The sequence below is a fragment of the Dermacentor variabilis genome, chromosome 4, assembly GCF_050947875.1.
Source record: "Dermacentor variabilis isolate Ectoservices chromosome 4, ASM5094787v1, whole genome shotgun sequence".
Classification (NCBI taxonomy): Eukaryota; Metazoa; Arthropoda; class Arachnida; order Ixodida; family Ixodidae; genus Dermacentor; species Dermacentor variabilis.
In genome coordinates, this window is record NC_134571.1 from 163,657,271 (window position 1) to 163,679,117 (window position 21,847).

Genomic DNA, 21,847 nt, shown 5'->3' on the forward strand with positions numbered 1-21,847 from the left:
TTGCGTCAGCGCCATTTTGCCTTCGTGGAATAAAGCGTCGTATCGACCATGGTATTTCAAGTATTGGAGGCGCTTTAAGATCCCTTCGAGCTCACCCCTCTTCAAGGTCTCTCCTGGAGGTACGTTCGAGACGCCGCTTACGCCAAGAGGCCACCATGTTGCAAGACCGGCCCGCAGCGTCCATCGGCTTGGTTCAATTTCCAGCCACCCCCACTCCCAGCCCTGACAACTACCAGTATCGCTATCCAGAAATGTTCTCTGGCTTGCCTGGTGAGGACGTTGAAGACTGGTTGGACAACTACGATTGTGTCAGCGAGTACAACTGGAACGAGACATCGAAGTTAAAAAACGTACCATTTTACGTGTCTCAAGTAGCCAAGACATGGTTTCTGAATCACGACAGAGACTTCTGTGATATGTCGTCTTTAAAGGAGAAGATACGGCGAATTTGGTACACCTACGGTCCCTTCGAAAGTTGTGAAAAAGAGGCTGTCTGACCGCGTCCAGATTTTTCGCGAATCGTATATCTCGTACACTGAGGACATCCTCGCGCTTCGCCGCAATGTCGACATTGCCATGCCAGAAACGGACCACGTGCGACACCTTCTTAAGGGTGTAGGATCTACGGCCTTCAATGCACTCGCCGCTGAAAACCCTTCGAGGGTGTCGGACGTAGTCGCCGTCTGTCAGCCCCTCGACACCCTGAAATCGATCCGCTTGCCACCGGACAATTCCGACAACCTCCTTGCAAACAGTATTGAGCTCTGGTCTCTCATTCGAGCCATAATTAGTGAGAAACTCCAAGTGCATGGCTCCCCTCCTTGCAGCAGTACTCACGTCCAGCCTGCTTCTCCTGACCTGCGCGGCATTATTAAGGAGGAATTGGTCTGCGTGCAGAACGCCCACCAAGCCAACGCTTCGCCTTGCTCACAACCAACTTCTTACGCCCAGGTTGCTGCAATGCCAACCGCACCGTCTACAATCACACCACCTGCGCTTCTTCACGATCACCTGACTCCTTTAGTCGCCCGATATCCCAACCCGCCTTACTACTCTACCTGGCGTTGGTCGAGGCCTATCTGCTATTACTGCGGCTTTCGAGGACATATCTCCGGGTTTTGCCGATGCCGCCAGCAAGACGAACGTCGTGGTCACGCTGCCTTTGAACTTGATAAGCCACTTCCTCGCGTCTACCGCAGTTAAGACGATAATCCTCCCCTTCGCCGATCTCCACCTCCGGCCGACTTCTCCAACACCGCCCACACCACACGTGTCTCGAGACGCCGCTCCCCATCGCCGCTCCGACGTTCTGTTTCGGCACTTTGGCCTGTCTCACAACTCCATGTCCAGCGACCGGAAAAGTAAACAGTGCAGTTTTTGGAGGGAAAACTGCATCGCCGCGACGCGCTCCAAATTCTTCTGCACGTCCTTTGAACATGTTATTGGTGTATGTGGAGGGTGTGCGTTTGTAAGCTCTGATTGACACGGGAGCTACTATATCCGTTACGCGCGCGGACCTGTGCTCTCGTCTGCGGAAAGTGAAGATGATGGTATCCTTCATTACATTAACTTCGCCATTTCTTCCCGTGCGCTCATGAACTACATTTATGTTGGGACTTCCTCTCGTCAGTGTCCGCTTTAATCTCTTGTCATCGTGTAGTCCGCATGACCGAGAGAGTTCATTGCAGCGGGAGTGCCGATGAGCCATGACTGCGTTTTCTCGCTGCGGCCGGTTCTGTACTGCCTCCCGGCCACGAGAAAATCATAATTCTCTCTTCTACGGACATCATCGATGTCAACGTGGTCATTGATCCTTACGGCTGCTGTCTTGACCGTGGGATTGTCCTTGCTTCCTGCCCGGTTTGGTTCAAAGAAAACTCTGCATTAATCATCGCTTTAAACACGACCACTGAGCTAATCCTCCTACCTCAAGGCTCTGCAGTGACCTGTTATGTGGACACCTAACCAGTTTCCCTGCTCCCTCTTGCCGCTTCACAAGCTCTTGCTCAACAGGGTAAATCTGCTTCATCTGCCCTTTCTTCCGTAAGTTCTCACCCTACTGCTGCTATGAGTGAAGCGTTGCACCAATTGCTCACGAAGCATCAGGCCTCCTTTGATATAATGCTTCGTCACTCGGACAGACCTTCGTTGCATCCTATCGTATCGACACCGATGGCCAGACTATTGCACGCCGTCGTCCCTACCGAGACTCTTCGACCGAACCCAAGATCATCGAGTAAAACGTCACCGATATGCTGAAAAAAAAACGGCATACGTCCCTGCGCCAGCTCTTGGTCATCAACCGTCGTTTTAGTCCAGAAGAAGGATGGATCGGTACGATTTTTGTTGACAACCACGCGCTAAACAGGATCACCCTTTAGGATGTATATGTGATGCCCCGTATCGATGACGCCCTTGATTCTTTGCAAGGCGCGCTATACTTTTCCAGCCTTGATCTTCGCTCCAGATATTGGCAAATTCCAATGCACGAAGCGGACAAAGAAAAGACCACCTTTTCTGCCCGGACGGTATTTACGAGTAAAGAAAAAGATATATACACTTCAGAAGTGTGCTTTGCGAGCTGTTGCCAATTTAGGCTATAGAGATCTTACATCTCATTTATTTATAAAGTTTAAGTTTTAAAATTCAGTGTTGCCTATGAACATCAATTGTTGTTGTCGTTAAGGTCAGAAATTCGTAGAAATAGCCTAAACATAAGAGGTTTTAGCGCAATTACAGCCGAACATTTCATTGCGTCCCGTCAGCAATTCTGAACACTGGCACATTCCCCGAACACGAACGAACTACGGTCTCCAAATGTTAAAATTCACCCTTCCACACGTACTCAATACGTTCAAGCTTACCGAAGATCACTTGCGTGTCCATTCAGGCAGGGAGCCATTCAACATGTTTACATAATCCACTACAAGCCTAGAAAAATTCTAACTAAAACCCTCCTTTCTGTTTACAGTATGTCTTACTGTTATGTTACCTTGCAATAATTTTCTTGTCGTTGGTTTTTGGTTTTTGTGCGCGAATGATTCATGTGCTTTTAGGCACCTAAGGGCGCATGTAATTATGTAGACTTGACAATTATTGTACACGTTTTATTTTTTATTTTTCTATGATACGTTAAGACTGTATGAAGTTTGCTGTGCTGTCGTTCTGCTGCCTTGTACGGATGGGAGGTGGGGCTAGTCAAGCTGCATTAGCGCAGCTTTTTTCCCACTTTCCACGCCACAACTGTTTTGTGTAAAAACACACTGTACTGTTGGTGGTGAAAATAAACTTCAACTTCAACTTCAACGTAATGCCTTTCGGCCTATGTATTGCTCCCTCCACATTTGAAAAAATATGATCGACAATGTTATTCGCGGCCTCAAGTGGAAAACTTGTCTATGTTACCTCGACAACATCATCGTGTTTTCCTCGACTTTCACTGACCGTCTGCAACGCTCAGATGAAGTGCTTACATGCCTTTCTAATGCCGGACTTCAACTAAACAAGAGGAAGTGCCGTTTCGCTAGCACAACGATTAAAGTCCTGGGTCATCTCGCTCGCAATTCCTTCGATTGGAACTATCAGTGTGCAGCCGCGTTCCAAGAATTCAAGCGCGCACTCACATCCCCACCTATTTTTGTCATTCTGATGACAAGGCGCCCATATTACTGCATACTGACGCTTGTGGTCAAAGAATTGGTGCTGTACTGCTGCAGCGTGACCATGAATTTTGTGAAAGGGTTGTTGCATATACAAGCCGCATTCTGACTTCTGCGGAAAAAACGTACTCGTTAACCGAACAAGAGTACTTGGCTGGCATATGGTCCATTCAGAAATTTCGTCCATACCTGCACGGTCGACATTTCACGGTTGTGACCGACCACCATGCCCTATGTTGGTTGTCGACAATAAAAAAACTTGTCGGGACGCCTTCCCGCTGGATACTCCAATTAGAAGCATATGACTGTGATATGAATATATCATATGACAATTGCATATGAATGATGTCATATACAAGTCCGGAAGGAAGCACCAAGATGCCCATGCTCTTTCACGATGCCCATCACCACCATCATCGGAGTACATCCCATCACCTAGTCAAATTGGCCGCATGGAGGACGCATCGTCTACTACATCCATTTCCTCCTTGACTTTATCAAACCGCCCTTCAGTGCTTTCCGCTGATCAGCGCGCCGATTCTCATTGCCATGGTATCATCAATCGTCTTAGCGGTGTTTGATCTCCACCCAATGCCAGGCTACGGAATCAGCTCAAACGGTTCAAGTTCGAAGACGACGTGCTCTACCGGAACATTTTTCACCCGGAAAGCTACCGTCGGTTCAAAGATCATGGAAAAGACGACGCTTTATTCCGAGAAGGAAAAATAGCGCCGACGCTGAAACTAACATAAGCCGATTATTATTTATGACTTTGTACAGGTGAAGGTGAAGTCCCCATAAATGCTTACACTAATAATGTTCGAATAAGCGGAAATCCTTTTGATGAATTGAGAATTTCGCGCGAGGCTTCTGGTGATCGCCATCGAGCAAACACGCATACACTGCGTCTCACCCCTAACGAATTGGTTTATTTAGCGAGCACGGGTCAAGGGTGCTTTCGGAATACACTTGCATGCTTGTAGGTAAGGGAGCACAAAAGGCTGCTCGCATGTGGTTGGAAAGTAGCACAAGAAAAGAAATGAGGCTTCAAAATTTGATCGAAAGGGTCACATATTCAACGTACGCAAGAAATGCCCAGATATTCAGCTGGAATAATATCGGTTTCCGTATGCACCCTTTGTAGAGTATCTGCTCACGCTATGCGAAAGAGATGAGTTCGGTTGTAACCGCCAGTAAGGTGTTTTTCACTCATCGCCATTTTTCTTTACCTTACAGGAAACATGCATATTGCGAACAACACCATGCTGCTGTCAGGAAATGTTGGGTTGCGACCGCCACTGTGAGGGATAGACAGGCACACCTTTTCATATCCGCTTGTCCGCTCCGACGTATTAATTTTCCTGTGCAGTTTTTTTTTTCAGCGTCACTTCACAGAATTTCGCCAAAGTGACATACAGCTGGCGCCGTCACCCAAACAGTGCGATTATAAGTGGACATTCAAGGGAAGAATGCATCCATGAGAGCACAAACATCAGTATGGCATTGAATGTGCAACTCCACCTATGACCACAGCCGCATCGTAGTCATGCCGACAGCTAGTCAAGTTAACGCTCATTATCAGAGTTAACTACAGTATGTTGGATTGACCAGTCAATCAGTATGTTTAAAGGAATATGTCCGGCGCACACATGGTAACATGTTTGCCTTAGTCAGAAGGTATAGCAAGCCGCATTACGATAAAATCCGTCAGCGTCGGCGTTATCCACTCATGGCAACAAAAATTGCCGTTGACCCAAGGAGTAAAAACGCGTCAAAGAAGGCTCCGATTGACGTCAACTTTCCTAGGGAGGTTTCTGTAGATTAAATTATAGGCTTTGAAAATACATTTTGTTAAACTGCACTCCGGTTTGAGATCAAGCCTTGTCTTTGTAAGAATCGTTGGAATTTTTATTGTGTACAACTCACTTGAAGCCTTGTCGGCGACATAATTTACGTGTTTGGACAAATTATAAGAAGCCGGTTAATATTTACTTCACCGACCTGAGACAATAATATAGTGCAGTTTCGTAACACTCCGTAGGCCTCATTTAGTGCATTCGGGATTTCGATGCCAGTAGAAAAGATGTCGTAGCGTGCCTCACTTCTCAGTTAAATTCTCCTTTATTTCTGTAGCTGGCTCCGATGAAATCCTTAATTACAGAAGACAAGATACAAGTTATTGCCTGGTAGCTAAGGCGTCTCTTCGTCGTCGCTATCACTTCTGATAGAATAGTCAACCACGCATTCGTGAGGGAAACTCGAAATCACTTGCCAAGACATCACAAGTATTTTGTTGCGGGAAACGAAGTTTGTTTCTTTATGGCCAAGCTATGCGACCGACGCGCTGCGCAAGAACCCAGAAAATTCAGTGCCATCAAACTTTGTGAAGGCGGATGACCAGCGCAGCTGTTTAACGCACTATACACAGCGGTGACCCACAAAATTGGAAAAAGGTACGAACACGTTTACTGTCCTAGTCTGTGGTCGTCGTGACTATAGGTACGCACGCACATTGGCTGATCACGTCTGTTATTAAATGTGTCCGTCACGTAAGACAATGAATGGCTCATACCCCTTTGGGTTTACCACCGTAAACGCGGCCTTCCCATTAAGCCGACAGAGGAGAAGTGAAATTCTAAACTGGAACAATGAGTGGCAACGCAGCCAGCTTCGGAAGGCGACGACGCTCGAGCCATTGCTGATCATGATAGTTTTTTGCACATGGAGTCATATGCGAAAAAGACGACAACAATGAACGCGTGAGCACTGGCACCAGCGAGTTTGCGTGGCTGGCACAGAGAATTTTTTAACAGTCTTATTTTGAAAAGAAGTCCAAGAAAACATATATTTCTTTCAAAAATATTTGTTCTTACCCTTGTGCCTGGGACCTCTTTGGTTTCCACGTGTGACGAGAGTGATTCAAGGGCGCGTTAAAGGTCCCCGAGCCAACAGGCGCATGTGCCATGGGTCCCATTACAGAATACAAATCGTGAAAGAGTTTTTGACACCTAACATCCGCCTACAAGCGCAGTGTTATCGCATCCTTCACCGAAAATATGGCTTCCCATTATACATATGATAGTCATCTTCTCTTCACTTCAACATCAAGTATAGAAAAGCATCATTTCACATTTCAAAAGCATTCAAGTATTGCTGGAGATGACACTGTACAAGTCATCAAACTCAAGCGCTAATTAGCCATTACCGCTTCCCTGTTAAGCTTCTGCTCCTGAAAGAATACGCCTGATACCTGTTCACCATTTTGGCTGCACCATTGCATTTAGTACCGGATGAACTACCATTTAATATTTATTTTAGTCCCTATCACATTACATGTCGAATATAAAACATAACATCCTAATTACGCAAGACTCAAAAAGAAAGCGCAAAGTGCCACTGCTTACCATGCGGAGGCCGTAGAAATAGCTTTTTCTAAGGTGCTCCAGGAGATCTCCGGTTAGTAAAGTTGGTGGCACCATTATGCACTCAGCGAATTCGATGTTGGGGTCTTCGTTGTGTACAACAAGAACATAAATATCCACCGGTACCTCTCTGCATGAAAACATGAATGAGCACTATGTAGCCAGCTTCGTTAGCTGCTTGAAGTTAAGAATAGATCTTTGTGGTAAATTTTGTGCGTTGCGTCGCGGCTGCATGGTACGGCGTACTGGTTGGTCCGCACAGACTCGTCAGACGCATTTCACTGGTCGCGCAATACTGAAGCCACTTCTTCGAGTTCCATGCGGAATAAAGTGAAGAATGATATCCCATTCTCCGCAATTTTAACCATTAAGCTCAGCCATCGCTGCGAAAGGTCGGATTTTATCACGCATTACGGTTGGCGCTTTTTGTTTCGACATTTCACGATTCAATGTAAAAAGCTAGTGTAACAATGCAAACACTTTAATATTAACATGACATCCAAATTTTATAAACGCCACTGACTTTACATTTACAAACGTTATTGATGAATAAGGCAACTTAAATTAGGTTGTAGATTAAAGGTGACTAGCTTAGTACACCAAGCACGAACACATCGATAACACACGAATTTGCATTAAGTGATGCATATTTACATTGTTCGTGACGGTGGCCATGGCATAATATTTAAAACATTTCCAAGTAGAAATATTTGTTAATAGCCTCAGAGAAAAAACATATTTGAATGCAGCATGACTAATCAAAAATCAAGTGATAAGAAAGTTATTGTTCAGGGTCTTATTGGTAAATAGAAGTCAGTAGAAAGTAATCATTGTGCATATTGAGATGGGTAGCACTTAGGCACACATGTTATGCATGCAGCCTGGTGTCAGAAAAAGATCTTATTCTCCAACTACTTGTTTGCGACTTCAAGCAGTTCGTTGTACTTCCGTGCCATAAAACACTCAGCCGATTGCAATAGATTACGAAATAGTCGCCGTATCGCCTAAGACGCGAAGTATCGATTGCGATAGTAAATTAGTGAACAGCTATACGAAGTAAGGGAAGTAGATTTTATGGAGAACGGCAGATTCGGCGAGTTCGTGGCTGTCCATATTACATAAAGACAGCGCTACCGAAACAGGACAAAGAAGGAGAACGGGGACACACGCGGCGCTCAGCTACAGGCCGTCTCCTTCCTATTCCTTCTCTCTTTCTCTTTGGCCAGCTGCTCCTACGTTACCCACTTTAGTAAGCGCTAAAAACAGAACACTGACGCCATGCGCAGGCCCCACTTTTTCAAATCTGCGTGAGAGAGAATAAACGTCTGGCATTACCCCTACGTTTTCACTTATTTCATCCGGACTAATGCGCTGCTGTAAGTCGCATTTGGAGGGTTTGAACTTCCGCAGGATTTTACCTGCAAACGGCAGAATGACCGTGTCCTTGAACCCATCCTCCCTCCAACACTGTACCTGTGCCTTCAGACTAATGCTCACGTTATGACGACAAGATTTCCCGACTGCCATACGTACGCTATGGGAAACCATACCAATTTTCACAAGCTTAGAGTGACATGCCCCGTTGGTTCACCAGATGCCCCTCGCTTCTAGGAAGGTATTGCCAACATAGGAGGACTGTTTAGAAGATGAGGCTCAAATCTGCTGCAATACCTAATTTTAAAGCAAAGCTTGAGTTTGGATGCGCGAAGTTGAGCCGCCATCTTCGGTTAAACCTCACACGCTTTGACTCGCACATGCAGCATACGGAGAGCGGCAACGATGTTATCGGCGTCGGACTTTATGCGGAACGTCGCGACGACGCCGACTGCGACGGCAGAACTGCACCTGGAGTGTGCGTATAGCTTTTATCACAATAAAAACTGGGCCTCGGGCCTCGTAGGGCAATCAAATCTACACTGCGAGTACCAGGCGAGGCTTGCCGCACGTAAGCACAGCAGCAGAAGACACGCCGTACGCGCCCCCTCGGGCTCTTAGCGAAACTGCACAACTATTTCTCCTGGTGTGGTTAAGAAGCTTTTCATCCAAGCATATCTGTATACGTCGCTTTATTCTGCTTTGTCTTCCTGGAAACCTCTTTATATGCATTGTACAGCTCCCTATACCTGTAGTGGACCTTGTCGTATAAGACTCCTCCCTGCTCATTTTTTCCACCAGCACTGCAAACGAATTATGCTTATATCGACTGCTGACCGGTTGCGTCCACATGAAATGCAAGCGATTCTAAAAGGTCCACGTTACCTACGACTCTCACTGGGTGAATCCCTTCGCAATGTACAAGGATGCGCTGACTGGTCTCCGGATTTTTTCTGCAGCCGACATGTGATCCACCTTGTTCCGATTGTTTACACCAGTATGTTCTTTGTCCTCGCACAACCAGCTCGGGCCCCAAATACCAGGGCACCTCCCTCCGTATTATCGCACATATTGCTACGGTAAGGATGAGTCACAAAGACGAGCAACTATTTATTGGTTATATTTACAACAGCGGTTGCAGCGCTGACCAGTTAGATTCACAGCGCGGGCTCAGTTCGTTCTACCTCCTCTTTCCTCGAGAGATGGTACCCACGCGACTCGTTAAAACAATCAAATACCACACACGTGTAGCATAATTCCCCGGCAGCAGAAGCGACGTGCCGGAACGTGTAAATGTCATCAGTGGGAGGGTGATACTGTTACAGTCAAGTAACGTGCATGATATCACTGGAATGGGAAGCAGATGGGGCGTCAGGGGCGATCTCGTAGGTGACGGGAGTCAGGATGTGGGTCTGTGTAACGAGACAGCAGTTTTTATGACAGGCCGACCTAAAGCGAAGCAGACCATAGAAGCAACAAAACACCACGCGAGAAAAGAACCACGCAGGATTACGTAAAGGCTACTCAACAATAGACCATATTCACACTATCAATCAGGTGATAGAGAAATGTGCGGAATATAACCAACCTTTATATATAGCTGTCATTGATTACGAGAAAGCGTTTGATTCAGTCGAACGCTCAGCAGTCATGGAGGCATTGCGGAATCAGGGTGTAGACGAGCCGTATGTAAAACTACTGAAAGATATCTATAGCGGCTCCGCAGCCACCGCAGTCCTCCATAAAGAAAGCAACAAAATCCCAATAAAGAACGGCGTCAGGCAGGGAGATGCGATCTCTCCAATGCTATTCACAGCGTGTTTACAGGAGGTATTCAGAGACCTGGATTGGGAAGAATTGGGGATAAGAGGTAATGGAGAATACCTTAGTAACCTGCGATTCGCTAATGATATTGCCTTGCTTAGTAACTCAGGGGACCAACTGCAATGCATGGTCACTCACCTGGAGAGGCAAAGCCGAAGGGTGGGTCAAAAAATTAATCTGCAGAAAACTAATGTAATGTTTAACAGTCTCGGAAGAGAACAGCAGTTTACGATAGGTAGTGAGGCACTGGAAGTGGTAAGGGAATACATCTACATAGGACAGATAGTGACTGCGGATCCGGATCATGAGACTGAAATAATCAGAATAAGAATGGGTTGGGGTGCGTTTGGCAGGCATTCTCAGATCATGAACAGCAGGTTGCTATTATCCCTCAAGAGAAATGTTTATAACAGCTATGTCTTACCAGTACTCACGTACGGGGCAGAAACCTGTAGGCTTACGGAAAGGGTCGTACTTAAATTGAGGACGACGCAACGAGCTATGGAAAGAAGAATGATAGGTTAACGTCAAGGGGTAAGAAAAGAGCAGATTGGGTGAGGGAACAAACGCGACTTGATGATATCGTAGTAGAAATCAAGAAAAGGAAATGGGCACAGGCAGGACATGTAATGAGGAGGGAAGATAATCGATGGTCATTAAGTGTTACGGAATGGATTCCAAGGGAAGGGCAGCGTAGCAGAGGGCGGCAGGAAGTTAGGTGGGCGGATTAGATTAATAAGTTTGCAGGGACAACATGGCCACAACTAGTACATGACCTGGGTAGTTGGAGAAGTATGGGAGAGGCCTTTGCCCTGCAGTGGGCGTACCCAGGCTGCTGCTGCTGATGATGACGATGACCACGCGAGAAATGCAAGTCTGGGTGTCACGGGTTGTACAGACGCCTTTGAATCTTCTGGGATTTCAGAAGGCGGTCACAGGCAATTTCCCTTGCGTGGGCATAGCGGGTGATGGCGCCAAGTGCATATTCACTGGTTGGTGCTGCGGGAACAGGGAGGGTTGTGTCGAGGGGCAGTGCTGGTTCTCGGCCGAACAGAAAGAAAAATTGGGAATAACCGGCGGTGTCGTGGCGCGTGAAATTACAAGGAAATGTGACAAACGGTAGAGGCAGGTCCCAGTCAGTGCGGTCTAAAGAGACATAATTCGCGAGCATGTTAGAGAGAGTGCGATTGAGACACTCCGTGAGGCCATTTGTTTGCGGATGGTATGTCGTTGACAGCTTGTGCCTCGCAGCACAGGATTGCAGGATGTCCGCGATAACGTTTGAGAGGAATGTGCGGCCACGATCAGTGAGAAGTTGTAGCGGAGCTCCATGTAATAAAATCACGTCGCATAGAAGAAAATTGGCGACATCTGTGGCTCAGTTTGTAGGAAATGCCCGCCTAATGGCGTAGCGCGTGGCGTAATCCGTGGTTACAGCGATCCACCTGTTCCCAGAGGTAAAAAGAGGAAAATGGCCAAGTAAGTCCAAACCAAACCGAAATAATTGTTCCGCGGGAACATCGAGTGGTTGAAGGTACCCAGCAGGGTGTGTCGATGGTGTCTTGCTTCGCTGCCATTTCTCACACACAAAGTATCTTCGAACAGAGCGAACAAGCCCTGGCTAAAAGAAGCGTTGGCGGATCCGGTCGTACATACATGACACACCCAGGTGACCGCAAGCGGGGAGATCGTGAAATTCGTGGAGAATGGCCGAGTGAAGGTGTTTAGGGATCGCAAGGAGTAATGCAGGGCCGTCGGGGTGGACATTGTGGCGGCGGAGTACTCCAGCTTGAAATGTGAATAAGCGAAGCGAACTGTCGGCAAGTGACGATTCCAGGTTGCCAATGATGATGCGCAAGGACGTGTCACGCGTTGCTTGTCGGTGACGTGTAGCAATGGAAAAACAGTGAGAACACGGGTGTCGGTGTCAGTACAGACGTAGAGGTCGCGTCTTCGACTGGGTAGCGAGAGAGGCAATCAGCGTCCCGGTGTTGGCATCCTGACTTATTAGTCACTGTGTGGGGATATTTTTGTAGTTGGATGGCCCAACGACCGAGCCGGTCAGTAGGATCCTTAAGCGACGAAGGCCAACGGAGCGAATGATGGTCTGTGATTAGTGAGAAGGGCTTTCCATACAAATATGGGCGGAAATTGAAACCGCCCCGGCGAGAGCAAGACATTGGAGCTAGCTAATCAAATAGTTGCGCTCTGCAGTTGTTAGGAGCCGGCTAGCGTTGGCAATAACGCGATCGTGTCCATGTTGGCGTTGCGATAAGACGGCGCCGATCCCATAACCACTCGCATCGGTTCGGACCTCTTAGTTGCGGACGGATCAAAGTGGGCCAAGACTGGTGGATTGGTGAGAATCGTGATAAGCCGTGAAAATGCGGCAGTCTGAGGGGAACACCACGTAATAGGCACGTCCTTCTTCAGAAGTTCAGTGAGTGGTCGAGCGACTGCTGCAAAATCTTTCATGAACCACTGAAAATAAGAACAGAGCTCCACAAAACTCCGGACGTCTTTGACAGACTGAGGTACAGGAAAAGCCGTCACTGCTTGAACCTTCTTCGGGTCGGGTTGTACTCCGGAAGCACCCACGAGATGGCCTAGCACTGTAATCTGTCGGCGCCTGAAGTGCCACTTCAATGAGTTTAATTGAACCCCCGCCTTGCGGAAGACGTCATGGATAACTGCGACGCGCTCAAGCTACACCTCAAATGTAGAAGAGAACACTAGGACGCCATCAAGGCAACAAAGGCAAGTTGACCATTTGAAACCGCGCAGCAGAGAATCCATCATCGGTTCGAGCGTGGCGTGAGCATTGCATAAACCGAACGGCATAACCTTGAATTGGCAGAGGCCATCTGGAGTGACGAAAGCGGTCTTGGTCTTGCTCATCGACGGAAATCTGTCATCAGATCGAAGGTCGATGGACGAAAAGTATTTGGCACCGTGAAGACAATGAAGAGCCTCGTATATTCGTGGTAAAGGTTAAACGTCCTTTTTTGTAATTCGTTTAGGTGGCGGTAATCAAAGCAGAAAGGCCACGTATAATATTTCTTTGTGACGAGCACTTCCGGTGACGCCCAAGGACTAGACGAGGGCTCAGCAATGCCTCTGGCGAGCATCTTCTTTACTTCCTGCTGAATAACTTGCCGCTCTGTCGTGGACAAGCGATACGGTCGGCGGTGAATGGGAACAGCATCACCAGTATTTATCCGATGCTTAACAAGGGTCGTCTGATCAAGTGGTCGATTGTCAGTTTCAAATATGTCGCACTAGGAAAGCGAAATGCGATGTTGTGTGGCTTCTTGGTCAAGTGCGAGGCCCGGAGCGACCATGGGACGTAATGGGCCGTCAAGGTTCAAGGCATCATGCGGGTAATCAAGAAGGGGACGTATTCTGAAACGTTCGCCGCCGCGAAAGTTTCGCCCTGGCCACGCCTCCGCCGTTGCGGCACGCTCTGAATGGCTGCTTTGACAAAACCGGAAATTCAGGTGGCGCAAGTGAATTTCCGGTTTTGTCAAAGCAGCCATTCAGCGCGCGCCGCAACGGCGGAGGCGTGGCCAGGGCGAAACTTTCGCGGCGGTGAACGTTTCAGAATACGTCCCAGGATCTCGAGACGCGTCGGCTGCAAAAGCAGTGACGTGGCTTTCTGTCATTGACCGAAGTGTGGCCACCTCTAATCCTTCAGGTAATGCTTGCTTCGTCAAGCTAAAATTAATAATGGGGAGACGCATCCGTTTAGCGGCAAGGGTTACGACGCAGTGTGCCATAGAGATGTCGTGTGCCAGGAGGACATCACGAATAGTTGCGACAACACAGTAGCCATCAGGCACGGTTGCCGTTGAAGCCCAATCAACGAAGGCTAGGGCGTTTGGAGGTAAGTCAACAAACGCTGTAGTGCAGAGGGTGTTCGGTTGTTCGGGGCGAACGTCTGACAGAAGAGGAAGCTTGATGCACAGCTTACCGGTGGAACAATCGATGAGGGCAGAATGCGTCGTCAGAACGTCGAGCCCGAAGATTAGGTCATGAGGGCAAGTGGTCAGCACGGGGAACAGGACTGGAAATAGGCGGCCACCAATTCCTATGCGACAAGTGCATATACCCCTGACGGCAACAGTGGCGCCTCTGGCTACGAGTATAGCTCGAGTGATGGCAGGGGTAAAATGTTTTTGAGGTGACGACATAGGTTAGCGCTCATTATCGACACTGGGGCTCCACTATCAATTAATGCCGTCAATGGATGACCGTCTACGTCTACTTCAATTAGGTTCGTGTTGGTGAAAAGCATCAACGGATGATTTCGACAGGACGAACGTGATGCAGCACTACCTCCAAGCGCTGCATGGCCTAGCTTTCCGTCCGTCGGGTTGGCGAGGAAAAGCGGCGAGGTTGCGGTTAGGGGGAGCGATGGCGTTGAGGCGACGGCGATAAAACAGAGGAGCGGCTGTCAAGGGCGTCAGAAGTAGGATACAGACGGCGAGGTGAATAACGGCGAGCGCGGCGTATGGGCGAGGAGCATGTAATGAGCCCCAGTATGGCGGCATCCAGGTGGTGCGGCAGTGGCAGGATACATGGCCAACGCGGTGGCACCGGAACAGATCGGTTTGTCGTCTGGGGATCACCATTTAGCAGGTTTGCGTCTGATGAAAGCGAAATACGGATCATTAGATGTTGTGCACATGAGAATGGGTGCCGAATCAGTACGGGAGACAGAGCAGGCTGCAGGGATGCCAAGGTTTGTAATTTCTTGCCGCTTGAATAACGGAAATAGTGTGGGTCGCTTGGTCAAAGGTACCGTCAGGGGGTCGTGGATGAAGGGGGTTCAGACTCGCCGCTTCGATCCCACGGTGGACGATACGTGTGACGTTCTCTTGACATGGTCTTATGCTGGTAAGAGTGGAGCCAGAGGACATGGCAGGCGTTTTCAGGGGCCGGGAAAAGTGTGGCAAGACGCGGCAGCTTTTGGCTACCTCGAAGCGGCGATATTCTTTGATGATCGCCTTGTAAGTAGAAACATCGTTATAGACGAGAAATTTGAAGGCGTAATCCACGATGCCTTTTAGGATATGGCCCACCTTGCACACCTTCCTCATGTGCAGGTTGACTTTCCGGCAAAGCGCGAGCACTTCCTGTTTGTAGGAGACATGCGATTCGGTCGACGGCTGGACACGAGTGGCAAGCTCTTTTCGCGCAGCCTGTTGGTGACATGACGGGTTCTCAAAGAGGTCGCGAAGCCGCTCTTTTAAAGTGACGCAGCTGGAGAGGTTGATCTCATGCTTGATCTCACGAGACACGTGGTGTGCCGTCCAGATAAAAGATCACATTGACAAGCATGGTGGTAGGGTCCCAGTGGTGGATTTGGCTGACACGCTCACACATTCTGAGCTAGTCGATGAGCCAACGTTATTTTGGGCGGAGAATGTGCCATGATCACAGAGACTAGCAACCGTAACGTACGTTGTGGTGGGCGCCGCCGATGTAGGTGGCGAAGACGTGGTTCCATCGGAAGCCATGGCTGAGAAGACAACGTTGCCGCCGCTTCGGATCTCTGTGGCGAGGACGGCGAACGTTCCATCTCCACCTCAATGTTACGCGAAGGACGAGTCAGTAAGACGCCCAACTATTTACAGGTTATATTAACAAAAGCGGTTGCAGCGCTGAACAGTTAGATTCTTACCCTTTTCTCGAGTGAGGGCGCCCACGCGCTTCGTTCAAATAATCAAATGCCAAACGCGTGTCGCAATATTTTCCCTTCTAAATTCTTTTAGAAGGATTGACCGTTCGGCGTGTTTGTAATCCACCGTGAATGAAGAATGACGGAAACGAACAAGGACAAGATGGAAAACAAGGACGAGCAAACTTGTCCTTGTTTGTTTGTGCCATTCTTCCTAGAATAATTCCTTTCTAGTCATTCTTGTTCACGATATTTTTTTTATTTTCCGTCCTCTTCATGTAGTGCACCTTGTTTTTTTTACTCCTGCTTGTTTCCTTACACTTTTTGCTACCCTATACTTGGTAGCCTACTTCCTTGACCTATTCGTCCGTTCAGTGTTCTCATTTTACAGGTACAGACACCGAAATACGGTACAGGCACAAATCTCGAAGTACTATCCATAAAGGTCCATGCTGAGCTCGTGAGGTCTCTATGCAGTGAGCTAGTACATATTGTTACGGAGATGTTAGGAGTATCTAAAGACTGTATTTAAAGTACATATGCAGGATGAGTCAGCGTAGACAAGATGGCTGACCACCCGCAACCCGCAGCAGCCAGCGACTCGCGGTCTTCTTCCTCTCGTCGTTCATGCTTCCGTAACAAGATCTCCGGGTGGTGAAGCGCCGTCTTGGCACACGGCAGGCGAAGAACTGCGAGCGAATTATGGTTGCAGCCACGAAACGTGCACGACGTCAACCGGCGGACTTGATGATGGATCAAACTTTAACGGCGCGATCTCGTAATTGACGTCGGTAACTTGACGTAGGACTTCATAAGGCCCTGTATAGCGAGAGAGAAGCTTCTGGGCTCTTTCCGCAGATGCTGCGAGGCTAATAAGCGAGATCGGGCGATATGACGGGCCATGTGAGTGCGATCGATGACTTCGCGAGCGTATTCAGTGGAAACCCGGGGCACAGAAGGTAGGATGATGTCAAATGGCAATGTGGGGTCACGACCATAAAAAAGATAAAAGGGTGAATATACTGCGGTGTCATGTCGCGAAGAGTTATACGCGACTTTCACGTAGACCAGCGTGGCGTCCCAGTCGCGGTGATCGTTGGATCTCTGTGAGTGTTTGGTTGAGACGTTTCGTAAGACCGTTCGTTTGTGGGTGGTAGGTGGTGGACAGCTTGTGCTCAGTGGCTAAAGAGCGGAGCAGGTCGCCCAAAACTCGAGACAAGAATGAGCGGCCGTGGTCTGTAAGTAACGGTCGAGGTGCTCCGTGCTGGATAATGACGTCGTAAAGCCGAAAATCGGCGACGTCTGTTGCGAAACTAGTCGGTAACGCCTTTGTTATCGCGTAGCGTGTCGCGTGATCAGCAGCAACAGCGATCCACTCATTCTCCCTAGTCGTCGTTGGAAAAAGGTCAAGCTAGTCACGGCCGACACGAAAGAGCGGTTTAGAGGGAACTTTAATTGGACGGAGTCATCTGACAGGTGGAAGTGGAGGTTTCGTCTGGCGCTGACACAATTCGAAAGTTGCGACATAACGACGCACAGAGCGTTAGAGACCCGCCCACAAGAAATGGTGTCGTACGCGGTCGCATGTACGGAAAACTACAAGGTGTGCCACCGTCGGTGCATCGTGAAATGTTCGAAAACGACGGATCGCAGATGACGAGTACGGACAAGGAGCAACTCAGGCCCGTAAGGGTTGATATTGCGGTGGTAGAGGATGCCGTCATGCAGCACGAACATGCGGCACGGGCCGTAGGTGCAGCCAGATTGCACTTCGGCGATGATGAACTATAAGGATGCGTCGCGTTGTTGTTCAGCGCGACGGTTGGTCATGTCAGTCAAAGCCATCACACAGGTCACCGGATCATGCGCATCAGGATTATGGGGATCCACGGGGTGATGCGAGAGGCTGCCAGCGTTTTTGTGTAGATGTACAGACTTATAGTTGACAACAAATGAAAATTACTGGAGCCACAAAGCCCAGTGACCAAACCGTCCTGCTGGGTCCTGGAGGGAAGACAGCCAGCAGAGGGCGTGGTGGTCTGTAACGACAGAAAACGTGTGGCCGTACAAATATGGTCGGAACTTAGCAACAGCCCAAACTAAAGCCAAGCACTCCCGCTCGGTGATGCAGTAATTTCTTCCGACAGGTGTCAGCAGGCGGCTGGCGTATGCTATCGCGCACTCGGTACTATTCTGCGGTTGGGCGACAACAAGGCAGATGCAAAGGCCGCTTGCATCAGTGTGGACTTCGGTTGGTGCAGAAGGACCAAAGCGGGCAAGTACGGGAGGAGTGGTCAAAAACCCCATGAGAGCGGCGAACGCGTGAGCCTGCGCCGGGCCCCATGAGAATGACAAGTTCTTCTTTAGAAGATGTGTCAAAGGCCGAGCAACGTCGGCGAAGTTTGACAAAACAGCGAAAGTAAAAACACAGGCCGACGAAGCAGCGCACGTGAGAAGCAGAACGTGGCACAGGGAGACTACGTACGGCGCACACTTTTTCCGGATCTGGTTGGACAATCGGATGCGTCAACGAGGGTGTGCCAACCCTGAAATCTGGCGATGCCCGAATTGACCCTTCATGGAGTTCAGTTGAAGGCCGGCTTTTCGGAAGACCGCAAGAATTGCAGCGAGTCGGGTAAAGCAGCCGCCGAACGCGGCAGAAGCAAGAATAACGTCGTCAAGGTAACAAAGACAGGTGGTTCATTTGTATCTTCGCAGAAGAGAGTTCATCATACGCGCAAGTGTCGCAAGAGCATTGCATAGGCCAATTGGCATTTCTTTGAACTCATATGAGCCATCCGGCGTGACGAAGTCCGTCTTCTCACGGCCCATTTGATCAACTAAAATCTGCCATTTGCCAGATCGAAGATCGATGGACGAGAAATATTTAGCTCCGCGCAAGAAGTCCAATGCTTCATCGATGCGCGGTTGTGGGTAGACGTCTTTGCGCGTGATCTTGTTTAAGTGGCGATAATCGACGCAAGAACGCCAGTTAGCATCTTCATTTTTCATGAGAACAGGCGAAGCCCAAGGGCTGGCTGATGGCTCGATGACCCCTTTGCGGAGCATTTTGTCCACTTCTGATTGGGTGACTGGACGTTCAGCATGCGATACCCGATAGGGACGTCGACGAATAGCATTTGTGTCTCCAATGTTTATACGTTGGTAAACGACAGATGTTTGGCCTAAAGGCCTGTCGCCGAAATCAAAGATGTCACTGTATGATTCATGCAGGTGTCGTATGTCCGTGGCCTGTGCAGAGGTAAGTTCAGGTGAATCATTTCCAGGTAGTCATCCGTTAAGGAACAAGAGCTGTGAGCTGCAATTTGTGCTAATAAGCCAATCTCGGCATTCAGACTCTCAACGCAGGCGAAGAACATGCCGGCTGGAATTACTTGAGGGCACAGGCTGAAATTCAGAAACGGTAGAACGACGTCGTTATTAGTAACCGTGACCCGCGTATGCGGAACAGCAACGTTCCCGTTCAAAAGCACGTCGACGACCGGGCGAAGCATATATTCACCGTCAGGAACCTGTGGCTGAGCGGTCAGTGTGACGTAAGTAACTGCCTCGGGCGCCAGAGGCACATCGTGAAGCGAGCACAAGTGCGGTGGGGCGGTGCCTGGAGCTTCGGCGAATGGAGGTAGTTGTAACTGAAGAACTCCGGTCTCGCAGTCGATGAGAGCAGAATGAATACATAAAAAGTCCAGTCCAAGGATAACGTCGTGAGGGCAGTTGTCGATCACAGCAAACAGAAAAGAAGTAGGGCGGTCGGCTATACATAAGGCACAGTACACATTCCAAGAACAACCAGCACGCCGCCGTCTGCCACACGCAGCACTTGGGCAGCTGCTGCGGTGAGGACTTTCTTTAAACATCTCCGTAAGCTAGTACTCATGACAGGAACGTGGGCTGCAGGGTCGACGAGTGCTTGGACAGCTACGCCGTCTATTTTAACGTCAATTACGCTTCCCCTTATGGCCACGGAGAGACGATTTGCTTAGGCAAAGCAGCACTACCTCCAAGGGCTGCATTTCTTGGTTTCTGGAAGGGTGCGGCGATACGCCACAGCGGATGCAAGGCGTTGTGGCTGCGACGAACAAGAAGATGGGCGACTTGTTTGCGGTGAATTAGACTGATGTCCGCGTGGCGATGGTCATCGGGTGTACCACGTGTTACTAGCAGAGTTATCGGCACTGTTAGACTCGGCGGTGGGCGAAACATTGCGGGTATTTCCATCAACGGCTCAGGTGGGTCGGCGTGCGAGGTGTTGAGGGCTACTAGTGGCAACAGTAACGGGCGACTTGACCAATGAGGCGACAGGTGAAACATATTGGCTGGTCGTCCACAGTTCTCCACTCATTCCTGTTGCGACAAAACAGAGAGAAGCGTCGAAGTGGAGCGAAAATAGTAGAAGGGCGTTCGTTAGCTCTGGGATTGACGACAGCACAGACAGAATGTAATCCAATGTTTCCAAGTTCCTGGCGAACGATGGCTTGTACGAGAGGAACCGAAAAAGTGGTAGCAGCAGAGCTACGCGAACAGAAAGCTGTGGGCGCCATCGCATCCAGTTCACGTTGAACGATTCGCACAAGTTCCTCTGATGGCGACGCATGCTGTTTTGCGGGTTGATCTTCACATGTCGACGTTGCGGCAGTATTGGGAAGTCTGCCGAATGGTTGCAAGACGCGTCGGCTTTTTGCATGCTCGAATTATCGTTCCTCTTTAATGATGGCATCAACTGTAGAACAGTTTTTACACATGAACAGATTAAAGGTGTCGTCAGCAATTGCTTAAACGCACGCCCGACCTTTTCAGCTTGTGTCATGTCGTGATCAGTTTCACGATAAAGTGCCAGCACGTCCTTGATGTACGAGACATAGGACTCCATGGGGGATTGGGCACGGGAGGCCAGTTCCTGCTTTGCGGCAAGTTTATGGCCGGCTGGTTTGTCGAACAACTCTGTCAACTTCTCATAGCATTGGTCCCGGCTGGTGAGCTCCTCTTCGTGATTTTTGTACCACACCTTTGCCGTGCCTCGTAGGTAGAAAAACAGGTTGTCTAGCATTAGCGTAGGGCCCCATCTGCCGATTCCACTCACGCGTTCATACATAGCCACCCACTCTTCAATGTCGGCGCCATCGGTCCCGCAGAAAGTTCCAGGATCCTTGGCTTGCACAACCACAACCGAAGGCGACAGCGACGTAGATGGCGACGGTGATGGGGGAGGCCGCAACGACGTTGATGCCGCGTTTGCACCGTCGTTCATGGTGTGGAGGGTGATGCGATGTCCACTGCGGAGCTCCGTTTCCAGCCTTGGTACCCTGCACCTGCATGCAATATGTTACAGGGATGCTAGGAGTTTATAAAGACTGTATTTACGATATATATACAGGATGAGTCAGTGCAGACAAGATGGCTGACCGCCAGCAACCCACAGCAGCCAGCGTCTCGCGATCTTCTTCTTCCTCTCTTCGTTCATGCTGCCTTAACAATAATATCCTATAACTGCCTACCTGGTATGAACCCATTCTGTAGTTACCCAGTAAATAATTTTCTCTACCCATTTTGACAGTGTTAATTGCCACTTTTCACTAGCCTATACGAATTCGCCCTATTGTTGTGAACTTTGCCTTTGTAAATGAGATAGATTCATCTTGCTTTAACGCCATCCAAGCACAATTTTCTTCCTTTTAATCACCTTCTCGATGGCATTAGTGAGCAATACCTTTCTGTCTGTGCCATAGTTTTTGAATAGTTATAGAAAGATTTCATCGGGTCCTCCGGACATGTGATTCCGTCGAGTAAAAGTGTTACTAGTAACACTTTTAATGCTCAACTTTCATTTCTCTGGCTTCTCAGTTGTAACTCAACCTGTTTGTATCACT

At 48.9% G+C, this 21,847-nt stretch overlaps 1 protein-coding gene across 2 annotated transcripts in view; it reads right to left on the reverse strand.

The window, feature by feature from the left end:
- LOC142578035 (uncharacterized) overlaps positions 1-21,847 on the reverse strand; it is a 132,664-nt gene that overhangs the window by 43,982 nt on the left and 66,835 nt on the right. For both annotated transcript variants that reach the window (XM_075687457.1, XM_075687456.1), the window contains exon 4: positions 7,064-7,211. In XM_075687457.1, the coding sequence (XP_075543572.1) occupies positions 7,064-7,211 (148 nt within the window). The remainder of the gene's footprint in view (positions 1-7,063; positions 7,212-21,847) is intronic.